The sequence below is a fragment of the Vicugna pacos genome, chromosome 17, assembly GCF_048564905.1.
Source record: "Vicugna pacos chromosome 17, VicPac4, whole genome shotgun sequence".
NCBI classification, from domain to species: domain Eukaryota; kingdom Metazoa; phylum Chordata; class Mammalia; order Artiodactyla; family Camelidae; genus Vicugna; species Vicugna pacos.
The window spans coordinates 23,234,305-23,250,364 of record NC_133003.1 but is presented as its reverse complement, the minus strand read 5'-3'; the positions used below and the strand labels follow the sequence as shown (position 1 = coordinate 23,250,364).

Here is a 16,060-nt window from a genome sequence, read left to right as displayed (position 1 = left end):
GGAAAGAGGATGGTACTCCCCCTGCTCCAGCCATAACCCCAGGAAAACCAAGCTCAGACCACAGACGACAGGCCCCCATGGGAGGAGGAGGCAGAGGAAGGGCTTTCATCTAAGAGGTGACGTCAAAACCGGGCAACCTGTGAAGCTGTCAGGGGCCGGGAAATCTGGACAAAGGTGTCTAAAAATAAACCCCTGAAGCCAGGAAAAGGCTTTGGTGGCTGAGCTGCTCGCCACCACACCACATGCTACCCGTCCTGTTCTGAGATCTCTCTTCCTAGGGGTGCTCCTCCAGACCAGCCCTTGAGGCTGAGGATGGCACAGACAGGACTGGAGACACCACACACCAGCCCTTCCTTGGGTGAAATGCTGAGCAGGCCTTGGTCACTGACGTCTCCTTCCTGCCCTCATCACCAGCCAGCTTCCCCACCTCCTGCCCAACCCATCCCCAGGCAAGCACACCGCCCCCATCGCCACCCTGCCCTAGCACCCTTATGGCTGCCACCCTCCAGTTCACAAAGGAAATCCTCCTCTATCTTTCCCATGCCTGGCCTACCATGACCGCCCTCCTGTTTCTCCTCTTCCTATCACTGGCTATCAAGTCCACAGCTGGTGACCCAGGGCCCAATTTATTCATTCCCCAGTCCTGATCCCAGATCCTTACATCTCCTTAACCAGGACCTGTCTGAGCTCCCATTTTCATCACCAGGGCCCTGTCCCTTTTCCCAAGCTGCTCTGGGGAACAAAGCCACCAGGTTCTTTCAAAACCCCCAAGTTCACAGTCCTGCTTACTTTTCTCCTTCTGTATCCTGACCCCAGCCACACTGGTCAAGCTCTCTGCACAACCTTTGCTGCACAGCTGCCCCCCAGGGCAAGCACTGTCAATAGGCTCATGTCCCAAAGCATGTCTACCAGACTACACACATCACTGCTGACTCTACACCCCAACTCAGATGGCTCTCTGACACAGCCCACAGAGCTGGCTGCCCCGCAAGCCAGTTCCTCAGCCATTCCATATCTCAGTGCAAAGCACCACTATGTGCTCCCCCACCTGCCCTGGGCCAGAGGGGACCAGAGCCTGTGACTCCTCCCATTCCTTCCCTGCCACATGATCCAACCCACACACAAATCCATCAGTTCTACCTCCAAAACAAATTGTAATTAGTTTTAATCCAGTCCCACCCTGCCCAGAGATGGCACAGCCCATCTTACATGGCTCAGATCCTGCTACTCTCCTGGCTGGAACACTGCAGTGATTTCCCACTGACTTTAGATCACCCCCATGCTCCTCATCCTGCTCTGCCTAGAACATTCTTACCCCTCTGCAAGTGCTTTCACAGGATTCTGCCTAAGAGGCTACTTCCCCCGACAGGCGGTCCCTGACTACTCTGTTCAAGTTGGCTCCCTGCCTTTTCTCACCCCGTTCTTTCCTAGCACATGTCCCGTTTTTGCCTGACATTATTACCTATCTCCACCACCTCACTGTAAATGCCTATTTCACACACCAACGTCTCACACCATGTCCAGCACAATACCTAGCACAAACTTTCAATAAATACAAATTGAACAGATGAATAAACAATCACTTCCAAGCCCAAACTGGGGTCATTTCCCTAGCACCCAAGTTTACAAAATGTAATAGAGGAGGAGGGATTTACAACAGGGAAAGTTTACAAAGAACTCCACAGACACGAGAGACTCCTATCAGATCTCCTGGTGTCTAGCTTTCTTTCTTCTTTCAGGCAGGATGGTCCACCAGCACTGCCAAGGGCCAGGCCAGGAACTGAAGAAGACAGAGTCTGCCACTGCTGCCCCAGTCCTGGGCTCAGGGAGCAGGTGCATAAGCCCACACAGAGGCAAGGCCAGGGCAACACATATACACCTGGGGCCTCCCAGCCACTGGAAGCCTCAGAGCCCTTGCTCTGCAGGCTTCTAGCAGGAAGGGGGCATGGTGGGTCTGGAGCGGGGACTGAGCACTAAGGATATCTCTGTTCCAAACCAGAGCTGAAGTAACAAGGCTAGGTTTCTGAACAAACTCCTCATGCTCCTGGGAGATGTTCTGGGGCCCACAGGGTGTCAGGCACGTGGAAGAGATGCCAGCAGCTTCTGCCCATCTTCTTAGTTACATAGGCAGCTACACTACAAGGGCCCCGGATTGCTGCCCTCCCAAAACCACCTTTTCCTCCCAGACACGGCCGGCCTCCCTGACCTCCAAACGACTGGCTGCCCCATGACACACACACCAGACCTTGTCTCACCTTGATGTAGGCATCCAGGGCAGGATGGACACGGCGGGTAGCCAGCCAGATGGACAGGGTGGTGGTGTAGGGGAAGGTGGCTGTCACCACATGGCTGGGTGCCGGGAAGGAGAACACCCTGAAGCCAAATTTCTGATACAGTCGGATGAGCTCAGGGGAGGGCGACTCATCACCTTCACTGAGAATGCTGCCCACTGCACAGCGGCACTTCTCAGGGGGCACCTGGGGAGGCAGAGCAGAAATGTCAGGGCTGGGCAAAGGAAGGAGGCCCTAAGACCTCTTGCCTCCTGGCTTCTGTGCCAGCTCGGGCTTCGCATAACCACCAGCTGCTACAGGCCATGCAGCCCCAGACCCTAGGATTTTCCTGCTGAAATCCATCCACGGACCTGGCCTGTGGTATCCTGCTGCAAGACTCATCCATCCCTTCACGTATTCCTCCAACACACAGGCCAGGCCCTGTGCTGGTTGTGGAGGGGCTGCAGGAAGCACTGGTCAGGAAGCAGAATCACAATGAACTCTGGGTTGCTGATGAAATTGAGAGATCCTCTTCCCAGACTCTCAGGCGGGGGCCAACCAACATCTCCAGGGCCTCCAGATCTCCTCTCCACCCCAGGCCCCATCCCAAACTTGCCCCACTTCCCAGGCACCTTTCTGGCCGAGACTGCTGGTTCCTACAAGTCTCTCTGGGTCCGTAGTGCCTACACTACACAGCACTCTGCTCCCCTCCCTAGCTGCCCTCCCTCCCCTGGTTCCCAGAAACCCTAGCCAGGCGCCAGGTAGAGGCTCCGATGTGAGTCTCCAACAGTTCCTAGATCTGACCCCAGGCCAGCAAGGCCCAGTGTTTGCTTCTCCTCCTGGCATCAAGAGGCCCAGTTTGTATCACCTCATGCCACCTGAATCTGTACCAGCCCCCAGGGGTATCTGTTCCTAAATCAGAGACTTACCACAGACCTCGTGCTCTCCATCCTGGGTTTTCTTCAATCTGAAGGCCCTACTCAGGGCCCACGGACCTTTAAATTTAAACTCCCTCTACCTTCACTTGCTCTCCTCCCCAGCCTACCTTCCAAGTACCGTGAAGTCATTTTTACCTCTCCCTGCCCTCCCACTGGCCCTCTCCAAGTCCTGTCAACAATCCCCTAGGGGTTTCTAACCTCTGCTCTGCTGCTGTACTTTGGCCAACTCAAACTTGCCCTTGGAGTCTCACTTTGCCTTAGATTTGGGCACTCTCACCTCTATGTAGTCCCTGCGGGTCACCCTCAGCTCTCTGAAGCTCTGGTCCCCTTTCTGGTCCCTTGAATCCTCTGTCATTAAGCATAACTCAGGGCTTTGGTGGCAGGCAATATGGTGAAAATTCTGGAAAGAGGCAGGCCTGGGCATGAATCTCGAGTCCTGTGCTCTGGATGAGTCCCTTGGTTTCCTAAAGTCCCAGTTTCTTGATAGCAATTTACAGAACTGTTGTATTAAATGAGATCCTTCACATGCGGGCTTAGCATGGTCCAGCACTCAGCAAGCACTCCATTGTTGTTTTGTTATTAGTAGCTATGACACAGACCAAACAAGTAACCCTTGGCTTAGAATTCTCACCTATCCAAACCTCTGAGCGTGCAGCTCCTCCCTGCCCATCCTTCAAGTCCAAATACCCCCTTGGGGAGCCTTTCCGGGTGGCTCCCACACACATCCCAACATCGTGCTGTAATCTCTTGCCCACATCAAGTCTACCTTGCAGCACAGTCACTTCTCTCAGCCCTATGTTCCTCCCATCCTACCCAGAGGCATGGGAAATCACTGCAGTACCACCTCTTGTCTCTAGATGGTGCAACTGTCCCATTCACACCCAAGACTTGCGACAGGAGGTTTGACAGGCCTTGCTGACCGACCAAGGGACAGTGCCCGTGGCAAAGCCTATCTTGTTCCTAACCCTTGCAATCTATGCTGTACAAAAGAAACATCCAATATAGGCTAAATAGAAAAATGGATGGAGGGTCACTTGATAATCTCCTCTCTAACTCCTGGCCTGCCTGGGTTTGGGTCCCAGGGTCTTTATCATCAGAAGCCCTACTGGAGCTCCCAGCTCCACATCCTCTTCAGTCCCCCAAAGGCACAAGAGCACCTATGATCATCCTACTTAGAATCTCTCAACAGCTCTCAATTCACCTCTAAGATGAAACTCCTGAGCCCAGCATGCAAGGCTGTCTCCGAGTGGCCCATCCCACACTGCCCACTTTGTCCACGCACTCACCTCGCACGCCTTTTCTGCATCCCCAGGCCTGAGCAGGGGCCAGGACCCAGGTGGGCAGGCACCCACTAAGCATCTGAGTGGCAGAGGGAGAGACAAACCCAGGCTCTGGTCAATCCGCCTTGCAGCCTCCTCTCCTTCCACACCCCACACACACCCACATGGAACTATTTGCAGCTCCCCAAACATGCCACATCCTCCTATGCTTCCTGTCTTTGCGTAGGCTACTTCCCCTGCCTGGAATGTCCTCCTAACCCTACTCCAGAGTCCCTTCTGCCTGGGAAACTCTCCCATCCTTCAAGACACAGCTCAACTCTCATCCTGAAAGCCTCTGTTGCTCCTCGCTAAGCAATCCCTCCTCTCTCATCCCCAAATGCCCACCTGACGGACTAGGTCTTGTGCTGTATTGTAACTGATGGCCTCTCCATCTCTCCCTACCACTCCAGGCCTTTAGGCAGTAACGTCCAGGATCTTGTGCACACAGAAAGTTCTTGGGTGTGCTCAGCAATAGTACGTGAATGCATACACATGCACACACGGGCCCTGCACCATGAGCAAACCTCCTCTCCCTCCACCTTGAAAAAGGAAGAACTCTTATCACATGGGAGGGAAACAGCTAATGAGACAGGGCTCCTGAGATCCCGGAGGTGTGGGGCACAGAGGTACTCCCTTTCTGCCTGAGGAACCGCTCAGTTCTACAAGTGAGGACACTTCCTGCCCTCTCCCCTGCTCAAGTGGCTAAGCGGCAGCCTAGGAGGCTACCCAGCAAGCCCACCACCTGCTAAGCAGCCCCATACCAGGTGGGATCTGGAAGGCAGTCGGAACCAGGAACCAGCAAGGAGCCTGGCAGGCCCTAACACAAGGTGGGAATGGCAAGGCTGGTCTTGGAGGAGGGGAAAGCTTCCCTGGGCTCCCTGGAGAGCCCAGGCCTACCTCCAGGGGAATGGCCCACCTAGGCTGTCAAGGGCCCAGAAGGTAGGAGTGCTCTGATGGCTAGAAACCCCACCCATCTTGGTTCAATGCAATGGCTTTATCTGAGCCTGACCCCTGGAAGTCAGCCTGAGCCTCCTAGTTCCATCTGTCTTTTCCTCCCCATATCAGTCATTTCTGAGTATCTATGCCCAGAACAAGAGCTAGACCAGAACTAGTATCAGCAAGGACCCACATCAGGGAGACAGAGCAGTGGCCAGACCCACCACCAGTGTGAGTAAGGCAGGCCCATCCAGAATCCGCCCTCAGAGCAAAAGTGTCAGGTAAGAGATGCCAGAGTATCTCCTTTGGGCTGTGAGGCCTCCTGAGTCCCAGCATTGTGAGAAGAGGGCAGTCTGCTTAGAACCTCCAGCTACTGAGTACAAGCTGGCCTCACTGCCCCTTCCAGAGAAGCCTCACAGTACCCTGCTGACCCTGCTGTGTGAGCCCTTAGTGAAGAGAGGGTTCCTGCCTGGCCAAGACCTAACAACAGCTAGTACCTGACAAGGAGCTCACCATTGGCCCAGGTGCTGCTTTCCATGCTTTGGCTTATTAAATCCAAAGAACACTGTTCCTGAGATCCAGAGAACAAAGCTATTCAGCAAAGGTCACCCAGCAAGGCAAGTTTGGAATCAGGATTCAAACCTAGGCAGACCGGCTCTAGAGTGTGCCACACTACTTACAGCCACTCCGAGACCAAGAAATAGGCCCTTACTAGGAATGGCCTGTGCCACGGCCTCTCCCTCCACTGCATCTCCTCATATGGCCCAGGCAGCCCACAGGAGGCTAGGCCAGAGGCAGGCAGGGAGAGTTCCTAAAAGCACGAAGTCCCTGTGACACAAGGTCCTCAGAAGTGGCAGGGGGGATGCCCAGAGCACTAAAGCACCTTTTAGGAGCTGGGTGTTTGGCCTTATCCTTACTATCTAATCCCCAGAAAAACAAAACCTCTGAAGCAGGAATTATCAGATGGCCAAAGCGACTTATTCAGAGTAACATGCTGGTTAGCAGTGAAGCCTTGATTCAAACCCAGAGTCCAAAGCCCTCTTCTCCCACACCTCACCCCTTCTCCCTTCCAAAGGCAGCTCTGCTGGGCAGAGTGGGCTCACCTTTCCACAGCTGACCCACAGTTAACCTGTTGCAGAGCAAAAGCCTGGACTCCATCTGGCCAAAAATCATTACCAGGTAATGGGGGTATGGGATGGCCTGGGCCTTCAGGAAGCATCAGCCCAGCTCACATTCCCACTGATCCTGTTGAGGGCTCAATTCAGGGAAATTCTACTCCCTCACCCCAACTATTCCCAGGATCCATGGGACCTCAGAGTTTCCAGGGAGAACAGGGGGGGCCCCATCCCCCTACACACATTGAAGGGGAAGAGGGGCAACAAACTCTTACCAGCCTTAGGCCCTGTAGACTTGGTGGCCCCAGGCCGTCTCTCAGTGGTCTAGGGGGGAAAGGAGGTCTAATGCAGTCTAGCTTACTAAAGGCAGAACCCAAGCGCCACCCATTCCCATCCCCATCACTCCAAGCCTGGGGCAAGCACCTCCTCCTTGGCCAGGTAAACTGAACCGGCTGCCACGCCCCACTTACCTCAGCCAAGCTCCCCACAAGGGCAGATAGGTAGGTTACTTAAGCCCCAAAGACAGCAGCAGAGGCGGTGGCAGCAGAGGGTGGGGCAGGAGGTGGAGGGCCAGGCTAGCAGACAGGACAGAACTGGTCAGACTCATATGGTCAGGATCATATGAGGCGCTCAGGGTCCTCTCCAGCTCCTTCCTAACACCCAAGGGGAGGCAAAAGTCACTGTCCAACCCCACCAGCCCCCACCTCAGCAGTAGGGGAGAGGACAGAGCAGTACTGGATATGTGTGTGTGAGCACGCACGCACTGAGGGAGGTAGGGAGATAGGGTGGAGGGGTGAAGACAGATCCCTGACTCTGGAACTCACTCCCTTCTTTGGTATTTAGAAGAGGAAATGGCCACACTCCATGAATGCTGAGCCCGGGAGTGCAGAGGGACACCTATGAGCCACTGCCAGGGTCTGTCAACTTCCTGCCACATACTCCTTCCTTCCTCCCCCTATTACTATCAAGGTCCTCAGGGATGGAGAATGGAATCCTTCCTGTACCACAATAATCACTCGCCCAGATCTTACAGCCTCTTCCCAAAAAACGACTCCAGGAGAGAGGGCCAGCTGGCTGGCTGGCTGGCTGGCTGACATACATTCATACATACATACATACATACATACATACATACATGTGTCCCCAGGATGTGGCAATTGCCACAATCTTACTGTGGTGGTGCCCTTTCCTGTGTCACTTCCTGGGCCCAGAGTCAGACCAAGTGAGGCCTCACCAGGCTTTTCTCAGGAACCAGCCTCCCCTTGCCCAGCTGAGGTCTGGAAGGGGCATGGCTGGGGAGCTGTTAGTCCATACCTCATGGGGGTGAGCAGCACACACAGCATGTGGCCATCCCTCACCTGGTCACTCACTGCCCCACTCACAGAGCCTGAAATAGCCTTACTTTCTCCCACACTCACAGAGAAGCAGGTTTTAGTTCCTGTTGTGCTGTGCTAGGGAGGGTGGAGTGGGGATGGGACACTCAACAGCTCAGCAGCCTACATCCTGTCTCTTCCTTCTGTGAACCACAATATACAGGGCCCCATGCTGAACACCACTGTGGGAGGCAGCTAGGGAACAGAAAGCTTGGGCTCTTCCCTTCCCTAGGACCAGATAAGGCCTCTCCTTTAGGCTTCCCTGATACCCCTTGCCCACTGAGAGTTCCTGAGGGCTGGGCCTCTTGGTCTCCATAGTGCCCTAGTGCCCAGGATAGAGTGGCATAGAGCAGGTGCTCAAATCTTTGTTAAATGAAATTAAAGAGCATGATTAAACTGTGTGAGATAGCACCCCAGCTCCTATCTGCTCCTTAGTCTCCTCCTCTATAATATCAGTAGTGTGGACCCAGAGGCCTCAGGTCCTTATAGATCAGCCTGTGACAGCCATGAGCACCCGAAGCCTGGGGGTCCAGGGTTCCCTGAACCTTTCAGGATCTCCGCCAGGCAGAGATCACACTGCCCAGCTTCTAGAGCACATGGAGACTAAGCATCCCTGAGCCATCCCAGGTTCAAGGTGCGACACAACTCTAAATGGGAACTCAAGTGTTTCCTGGAGTGACCCAGGACCAGGATGGACAGGGTCAGAGTGGCCACTTTGACCTATATGTCCATCGTCTGTGCCAACCAGATGTTCACAGGGTCTAGGCCTGGGTTATGAGTGCCCAGCCTAACAATCCCTCATCACAACTAATTAGCATGAATGTTTTTTTCCACCCTTTTGTTGTTGTTGTTGTTGTTAGAGTTCTGTTGAGGGCCAGGTGCTGGGGTGAATGCCTCACCTATGTCACTTAATTTAACCCCTGCCAGCCTACCTATAAGCAGGTACTTTAACATGACTCCACAGAGGAGAAAATGGGAGGCTCACAGAGGGAATGTGATATGCCCAGATCACACGGCAGGACAGTGGTGAGACAGAATTACTGGCCTCAAGGCTGTACTCTCAGGTCATGGACCCTTAGACTGGTATCAAGTCGGGCTGTGCCCCGCCAATCCTAGACACCCAGGGATCACCCCAGAGGATCCACCATACTTCTAGGAGAACTGTATGGTGGGCTGCCTGGAGGTGGCTGGGTCATGAGGCCATGGAAAGAGTGCCCCATGCCAGGATTCTTCTATCTCACTTTTCCCTGGACCAGCCTCCAGCACTGACCGCAAGGTACCCCACTGCCTGGGCCCTTTCCCATCCTGGAATTAGCACTTTCAACCCAAAAGGCAACATACTGCTTCCAGAACAGGACATGCTGATGAGGAAAAAGGCAGCTGCAAGGATTCTCATCCCTCCCACTGAGGTCTTGCAAAAGGTTCCAACTGGGTTAGGTGTGGAAGGAGGGGCAGGGACTTACAGACCGGAATCCTGTAAGGGTGGGGGTCTGGCATCTGGTCTAGGAGCTTCTCATAGCCCAGCATCTGCCCCATCCCACTTGGGCCCCAGTGCTCTTGACTCCCATTTAGTGGCATCTCCCAGCCACGTGACCTCAAAACCTCAATTTCTACTCATCCCTCATCCAGGCCAGGTCACCTCTCACCCAAGCCCAGCTCAATGTCTGCAATGGCCCCCTGCCTCAACTCTATCCCTCTTCCACCTACTACCCTGTAGTTTCCTAAACTGCAGGTGGCAAACTGTGCTGCACCCTTCCTCCCAGCCTACTGTACCTCCCACTGCCTTGGCCAGCAAACCCTTCTACCTCTTTCTCCCCTCATCATGTGTCCACTGGACACACTTCCCCTGTCACCTTATGTCTGTAGGCCTGTGCAGCTGTAGTTCCCTTAGGCAGGAGGCCCTTCCCAGGAGAGCAAAATTCTATCCATGGCAGAAGACTTCCTCTCTGAGCCTCCCCAGCAGACTGGAGGCATGCTCTGAAAACCCATAGCTCAAAGCTATGTGGGCACTGAGCACAGTGCCCTGCTGGATATTCATTTGTGTAGGGATGACATGCCAACCACACAAAGCTTCTGGAGGGCAGGGCCAGGTCTGTTCATCTCCAGAGTGCAGGTGTCAAGAAGAACCTGGCACAGAGAGGGAGTGAGCACACCTTTGTTTCAACAGAGCACCCCAACAAGGCCCGGTCAGCAGACAGTGTGTAGGCTATAGGCCTTGCCCACTTGAGCTCTCTAGGGCAAGAGAACAGAGTTGGGGATTCCCAGTGCTTGCACTAGAGGCCGTAGGACTCTTGGCAGAGCTGCCAGCCCATGCAGCTGTGGGCAGCACCATCGCATGACATGGCAGGAGGCCACATTGGTGAGTCCTGAGTCACCATAGGCTGTAAGTATAGCCATGCACCCACAGGATGCCAGGGATGCCAGGTTAGTCTACGACCCTAGCATCCTGGACAGCTCACCTGGCTCCACTTGCCGCCCCAGGCCCTATCCTAACCAGGCAGCTTGATATCAAAAGAAATGCCATACCACAGGGCCAGGGGACACCACAATGGTTAGAGAGGTGGGATTCCACCTTCTTTTAGTAGGAGAGCTGAAAGAGGGAAGGCACAGAAACAAGATAGGACCTCAAAGATAGGGTGGAATCGGAATGGCCTGGCCTTAGAGCGCTGGCCTCAAATGGGGCTGGAAGAGGGAGGGACAGCGAGAAGAGGAAGCAATAGACCAAAGCCCCAGTAGAGGCTAGGGACTCACACTGTTGTGGCCCCCTGCACTCAGAAGTCCATGGGTAGCCATGGGCCAGGGGAATCAGATCTGGACAAGCAAAAAGCCAGCATATGGATGCCTGGAGCAGAAGTCCAGACTAAATCTGGAAGGAGCTTTAAGCTCAGAGAGGAGGTGGTCTGCAGGGCCAGTTCAAACATTTTCCCACCCCCTCCTCAGAAACCAAAAACGCCCCTCACCCAACAAGCCCTGCCTCATGTCTGTCCATGGGGCAGAACCCCAGCCAGGGCACAAGAGGCTCCTTACCACATGGGGGTTGTCATAGTAGACGGCAATGGAGCGGAGCTTGGGGGAGATGCTGCAGCTCTCTGTGAAAAGCCGCCCGGTCTCACCATAGGGCCCCATGTGGAACTTGTAGGCCACGGTGACGTTGCGGATGGGAGGTGAGCCAGCACTCACTGCCACCCCAGCCAGTAGCCCTGAGTACCCGGCAAAGGCCAGCAGAGTCAGCAGCAGCAGCAGCGTCAGGCCCCCAATCAGGCCCAGGAGTAGCAGGTCCGACATGGCTCTGTGCCCCCCACGCCGCACCCCAAGGCAGCTGCAAAGGAGACAGAAGGGAGAGGAGGCTGGTAGCCAGCTCTGACCAACGTGCCCACCTGCCCGCCAGCCAGTTCTGGCTCAACCTCAGCCCTGCCTTGGGTGCTCTGACCCAGGAGAGGGAGGGGCCAGAGGTGTTTACACACAGAGTGACCTAGAAGGGAGCTACAAAGGATGACTGCAGCCACAAGCCTCTTTATTTCTCAATCATAATTGTTGGGGCTCTCAGAGCAGCTCTGTCAGCTGGTAGCCTTGGTCACACCTGGGGGAAACTGAGTCAGAGAGAGGCACAGAAGCTTGTCAACCAGGGACATATTCCTGGCCCTAACCAGCCTCCCCTGATGGGCCAGACGTTAGCAAGCTTGCCTTTTCCCTACACTGCCTCTTCCTTACCACAATTGAGCCACACTGCCTGCCCAGCCTCCCCAAGCCTCATGGACCACTGCCAGAGGAAGGACAGGCAAGCACAGGGTCCAAATACTTATTTAAAAACAGGGAAACCATGAAGAACAAAAACCTTGCCTCAGGGGGAAAATGTGCCAGAGGAAGAGACTCTCATAAGAAATTCTCCTTGGCTAAGCACATCTGGCCCATGGAATACTGCTACCCAGTAAGCTCACCCATCCAGAACCAAAGGAGAGACCAGATCAAAACAGCCTGAGCAGGCGGAACAAAGTTCAGGCTTGAGCTAGCTGCCAGTGCTAACAAGTTCTATCTTGCTTCTCCAGCCCATAGACCAGAAACTGCTAGGAAGGGGAAAAGACTGCTAGAAGTAGAGATACACAATGGGAAGCATGAGAGTCACTCACCCCTGAGCATTTCATCCCACGGTGGAGGGGTGCTGGCCTAGGGGTAGCCACACCTAGGGCCCACTTGCTGCCCTGTCCCTCCCCCTTCCTTCCCTTCTCCCCAACATCTCCGGGTGTTTGGAATTTAGTTTTCATGGTCTTGATCCCCCTACCTGACCACTTGTACTAGGTAGTTCACAGAAAGGCATCCTGGGGTGGGTTGGGGGGCAGAGGTTTTTTTTCTTTTTGTGTATATCATTTATTTGGCAATTTTCCCTCTTCCCCATTGGCCTTTCCCTATTCCTATTTGCATGGTATAAGCAAAAAAAAAAAGACACTTGTTTCAGGGGAAAAAAATTAGAAGCAGAGAAGCTATCCAAGAGCAGGCCTAGGGACACAACACAGAGGATGGTGTGTGAGCCATTCAAGACAGACCACCAGGCCCTCTGTGAAACTTAGGGCCAGAAGCCTAACCCTCTTATACACAGGGTGTGACCTGAGTCGCCCAAGGAGGGAAAAAAAAATCACACCACAGGGAAGAATGTTTACAGAGGAATGGAAGCATGTGACCCACTGGAGGAACATTCCCACCTCAAGTATTTAAAATTTAAAAGGTTTAGGAGTGGAAAGCCAGCACTTCAGCCCTATGGAAAACTTGGCTTTGTGGAATAATTTGTTCCCTGTGAGTTCTGGGTATCAAATTTTTTTTGCTGAAAAATTGTCTTTGGAGTCAACGTGCACACAGTATTTGTGTTACAAAAAGGCAAAATAAATGCCTAAACCTATGGCATCATGACATTGAGCTGCCTCTTCTCACTCATCCGTGTTCCTGCCCAATAGTTGCACTTTTTTGGATGCATTCCATGTCCTACTCATGTTGCCTTCAGTTACTTTCACTCTTGTTTTCTTTGATGATAATGATGATGATAAATCTGCCATTGGGTATTTACTATATGCCAGGCACTGTCTCAACGTTGAAACAGAGCTATTTCATTAATCATCACAAGGTGGATGTGGATCAGAAAGCAAATGGTTAGAGATTAAGAGACCTGCCCAAAATCACACAGGTACTAAATAGAACCTGGACAAAATGCAGGCAATGGGAATCCAGGGAGTCTGATTCCAGGCTGCCATTTCTACTTTCTCTCTCCTCCCTGGTGACAGGGCTTCCAGAACAGTCCAAGTTTTTATGGACATCTCTGAACCCATAGCTTTCAGCTGGAAGCTCTCAGCATCTAAGTCTCCCACTTGTCTTGGGACTGACCACCCCTCACCTTAACCTACCCCCATTCTCTCAGCTGCACACTTCCTGTCCACTCAAAGGAGCTTAGTTCCCACCTTTCTCCTCCTCTCACCTGCTAAACTGCTCAGAAAAGGAGGGAAATGTACCTGAAGGCCCCAGAGCTTTGGTCAGCACTATTAGTAGGCAGGGCTACGTGAATTTCCCAGTACTCAAGAGAAAGGGAAGGAGAAGGGCTGGGGAAGCTCACCTCTAAAGCCAGGCTCACTTTTAGCAACTCATGGCATCCAGGCGGCAAGGACCAAATGCTCCAAGTGCTCCAGGGCTGGGGGCAGAAAGGAAATAACCACTGAGCCGGGAACCGTGCCCTGACTGATCCTCTTTCAGGGAAAGCCCAGGCCCCTCTCTACAAGAATTTTCTCCTCACCACAGGTTGCACCTCTCAGTCCTCAGACCTCTTAGGGAAACCAGAAGACAAACTGTCTCAAAATGTCAGCTCTTCATTAGAGCCCTAACCATGTCCCTGTTATTGGAGAGCCCTCTTCCTGGAGGGCTCCAGCCACTGCATCTGGCCCTAATCCTGGGCAGGCTGATAACCTCTCTGGCCTCGGTTTCTCCTCGGTCAGAGGCCCAGGCTGCCCCGCGCAGGCTTCCTGAGGCAGCTCACGTGCGTCGCGGAGGCCGGGCGGGCCCTTAAAGGGCCCTGCCGCAGGCAAAACTTAAGCGCCCTCTGGGCGCGGGAAGACTTGGGGGCCCGAGGGGCCCACGCCTGGAGGAAGGGACGCTGCCTCCATTCTTCATCCTCACTCTCGGCTTCCAGCCCCTGCTCACCCTCGCCTCGCCTATTTACCCACGCCCTTTCCTTTTCAACTACGACCTCACGGGGCCCCGCGCACCTCGGTAACTTAAAGGAAGCTAAACTTTGCAGCCACAGCTGCGAGGCGCGTCCTCAGGAAACCGGGGCGGAGTTAAAAGTGCGGTTCTGGCCTCCGTCGTCGTGCCCCCCGCCCCCTCGCCCGCCCCAGGCTCCACTGCCTCCGGGTGTGCCCGTCACCCGTGGCCGAGGCAGAAGGGGACCCGGATGGTAGGACTGGTCCAAGGTCGCGTTCGGGCCCTTGAACCCGGCCAGGGCCAGCTGTAGGCGAGAAGAGATGCAAAGGTTGGCTGGGCCGCGGGGGTCACGGTGGAGACGCGGCAGCCCTGAGGTGCTGGGGCGGACGGAGGTCCCAGGCCCTCGGCGCGCCTAGAGCCACCCCGGCGGGAACACCTCTAGCGCCCAGCCCTCACCTCAGCGGCCGCCAGCCGCGAACGCCGATCTGCGCACGCGGTTCCAGGCTCAGTCGCGGAGCCTGCGCGCGCCCGCTGCGCACGCTCGCTCCGCCCCCTCTCGCGGCAGGACGTGGCCGTGGCCGTGGGCGCGTGCGCGCGGGACCGGTAGGGCAGAGGCCCGCCCCTCCCCGCCCCGTATCCATGGCGACGGACCCGCGCCTACCCCTGGAGCTGTCCAGGGCGGAGCCACGCGGCACCTTCCTGCCTCCCACAAATTATTGGGTTGCCAAGGGTGACTTAGCAACAACCCTTAGCATCTTGGTTGTCGAGTGCACCATAACTGCCCGGCCCCAGGTGTGGGGGAAAGTGGGCTTGGTGGCCCGCAGTAGAGAGCCAGTCTGGAGTCCTGGAAGGCGGCACCGGAGAGAAGCGTTATCGTGGGTAATGCCACTTTCACTTGAGGCTTCGTGACAGACCTGGGAACCGAGCCATGCAAGGCCACTTGCTCCCATTTTACAGCTGAGGCTCAGGGAAAAAACTGGATCCAATCTCCGGACAGTGAAAATATCAGCTTCCTGCCTCCAATCCTCCACCGCCACCTCCTCCCTTCCTGGCCCCCCAACCAGAGCACAAGGGTGATTATTCATCCATCCAACTTTTATTGAGTACCACTCCCTGCTAGGACGGTTCTGAAGGCTGGAGAAACTAAGTGAATAAAACCAAGGCCCCGCCCTCCTGGAGCTCACCACGGGAACTTCGCTCTCCTTTCAGGCTCCCTCTTCAGTGCCCTACACGTGGCTGGGGGAGGCTGGTCTGCCCTTCTAGCTTAACGTAACCCCAGGTCAAGTGTAAACTCCTTGAAGACAGGTTCGATCTTCAGCTCATATTTCTGAAGATCTACAAAAAACAAAGCACTCTTCTAGGGCCCCTGAGATAAAATCTCGTCCTCCTAAGAGGTCCAATCTTGCAGTGGAGGGGTTAGGGGAGGAGACAACTATGCTCATAATCTTGGTCACTAGACAAGCTGGGCCAAGAGCTAATTTGGTTTTCCTCACATGGAGGATAGATGTTTGGGAGGAGAATCATCTTACTGTGGATCCATTACTGTACTAGCAAAGGACAGACTACGCACACAGAGGCACTTGCAATCCTGGTTTCCTTTCCTTCTGCTTCACATTGTTCTGTCCACAGGCAGGGAAAATTAAACCTCACCCACAGGGCTCTGGGCCAACGAGCAGAAAGGGTAGCTGACCCCTCACAGGTACTCAGGACTGGGCTGGCAGGGTTGTGGCAATTCCATTCTGCTGAGGAACATTAGGCACATGATCAAATCATTTGGGTGCCCCAGGCAAGTGGACTGGCATTTGCACCACACTTGGAAGCATTTCCTGTGAGACAAGGAAGGGCCAGTGCCCTCGGAGACAGACAGCATCTGAATGGTCAGTTTTGCTTCTCAAAACCTGATGAGCTTCTTCCAGGAAACTGTTGTCTGGA

General features: G+C 54.4%; 1 protein-coding gene across 6 annotated transcripts in view; it reads right to left on the bottom strand.

Moving 5' to 3' along the window:
* TEX264 (testis expressed 264, ER-phagy receptor) overlaps positions 1-14,648 on the bottom strand; it is a 29,152-nt gene extending 14,504 nt beyond the window's left edge. The window contains exons 1-4 of one of the 6 annotated variants that reach the window (XM_072941376.1): positions 14,585-14,648; positions 13,548-13,622; positions 10,979-11,270; positions 2,256-2,477 (exon numbers count right to left, since the gene is read on the bottom strand). In XM_072941376.1, coding sequence (XP_072797477.1) covers positions 2,256-2,477; positions 10,979-11,236 — 480 coding nt within the window. In that variant the 5' untranslated portion in view covers positions 11,237-11,270; positions 13,548-13,622; positions 14,585-14,648. Of the gene's footprint in view, positions 1-2,255; positions 2,478-3,485; positions 3,899-4,494; positions 4,806-10,978; positions 11,371-13,547; positions 13,623-14,193; positions 14,217-14,584 lie in introns of those variants that run through there. The other 5 variants (XM_072941378.1, XM_072941380.1, XM_072941377.1 and 2 more) reach the window with 5 other exon arrangements.
* Positions 14,649-16,060: the final 1,412 nt, after the last annotated feature.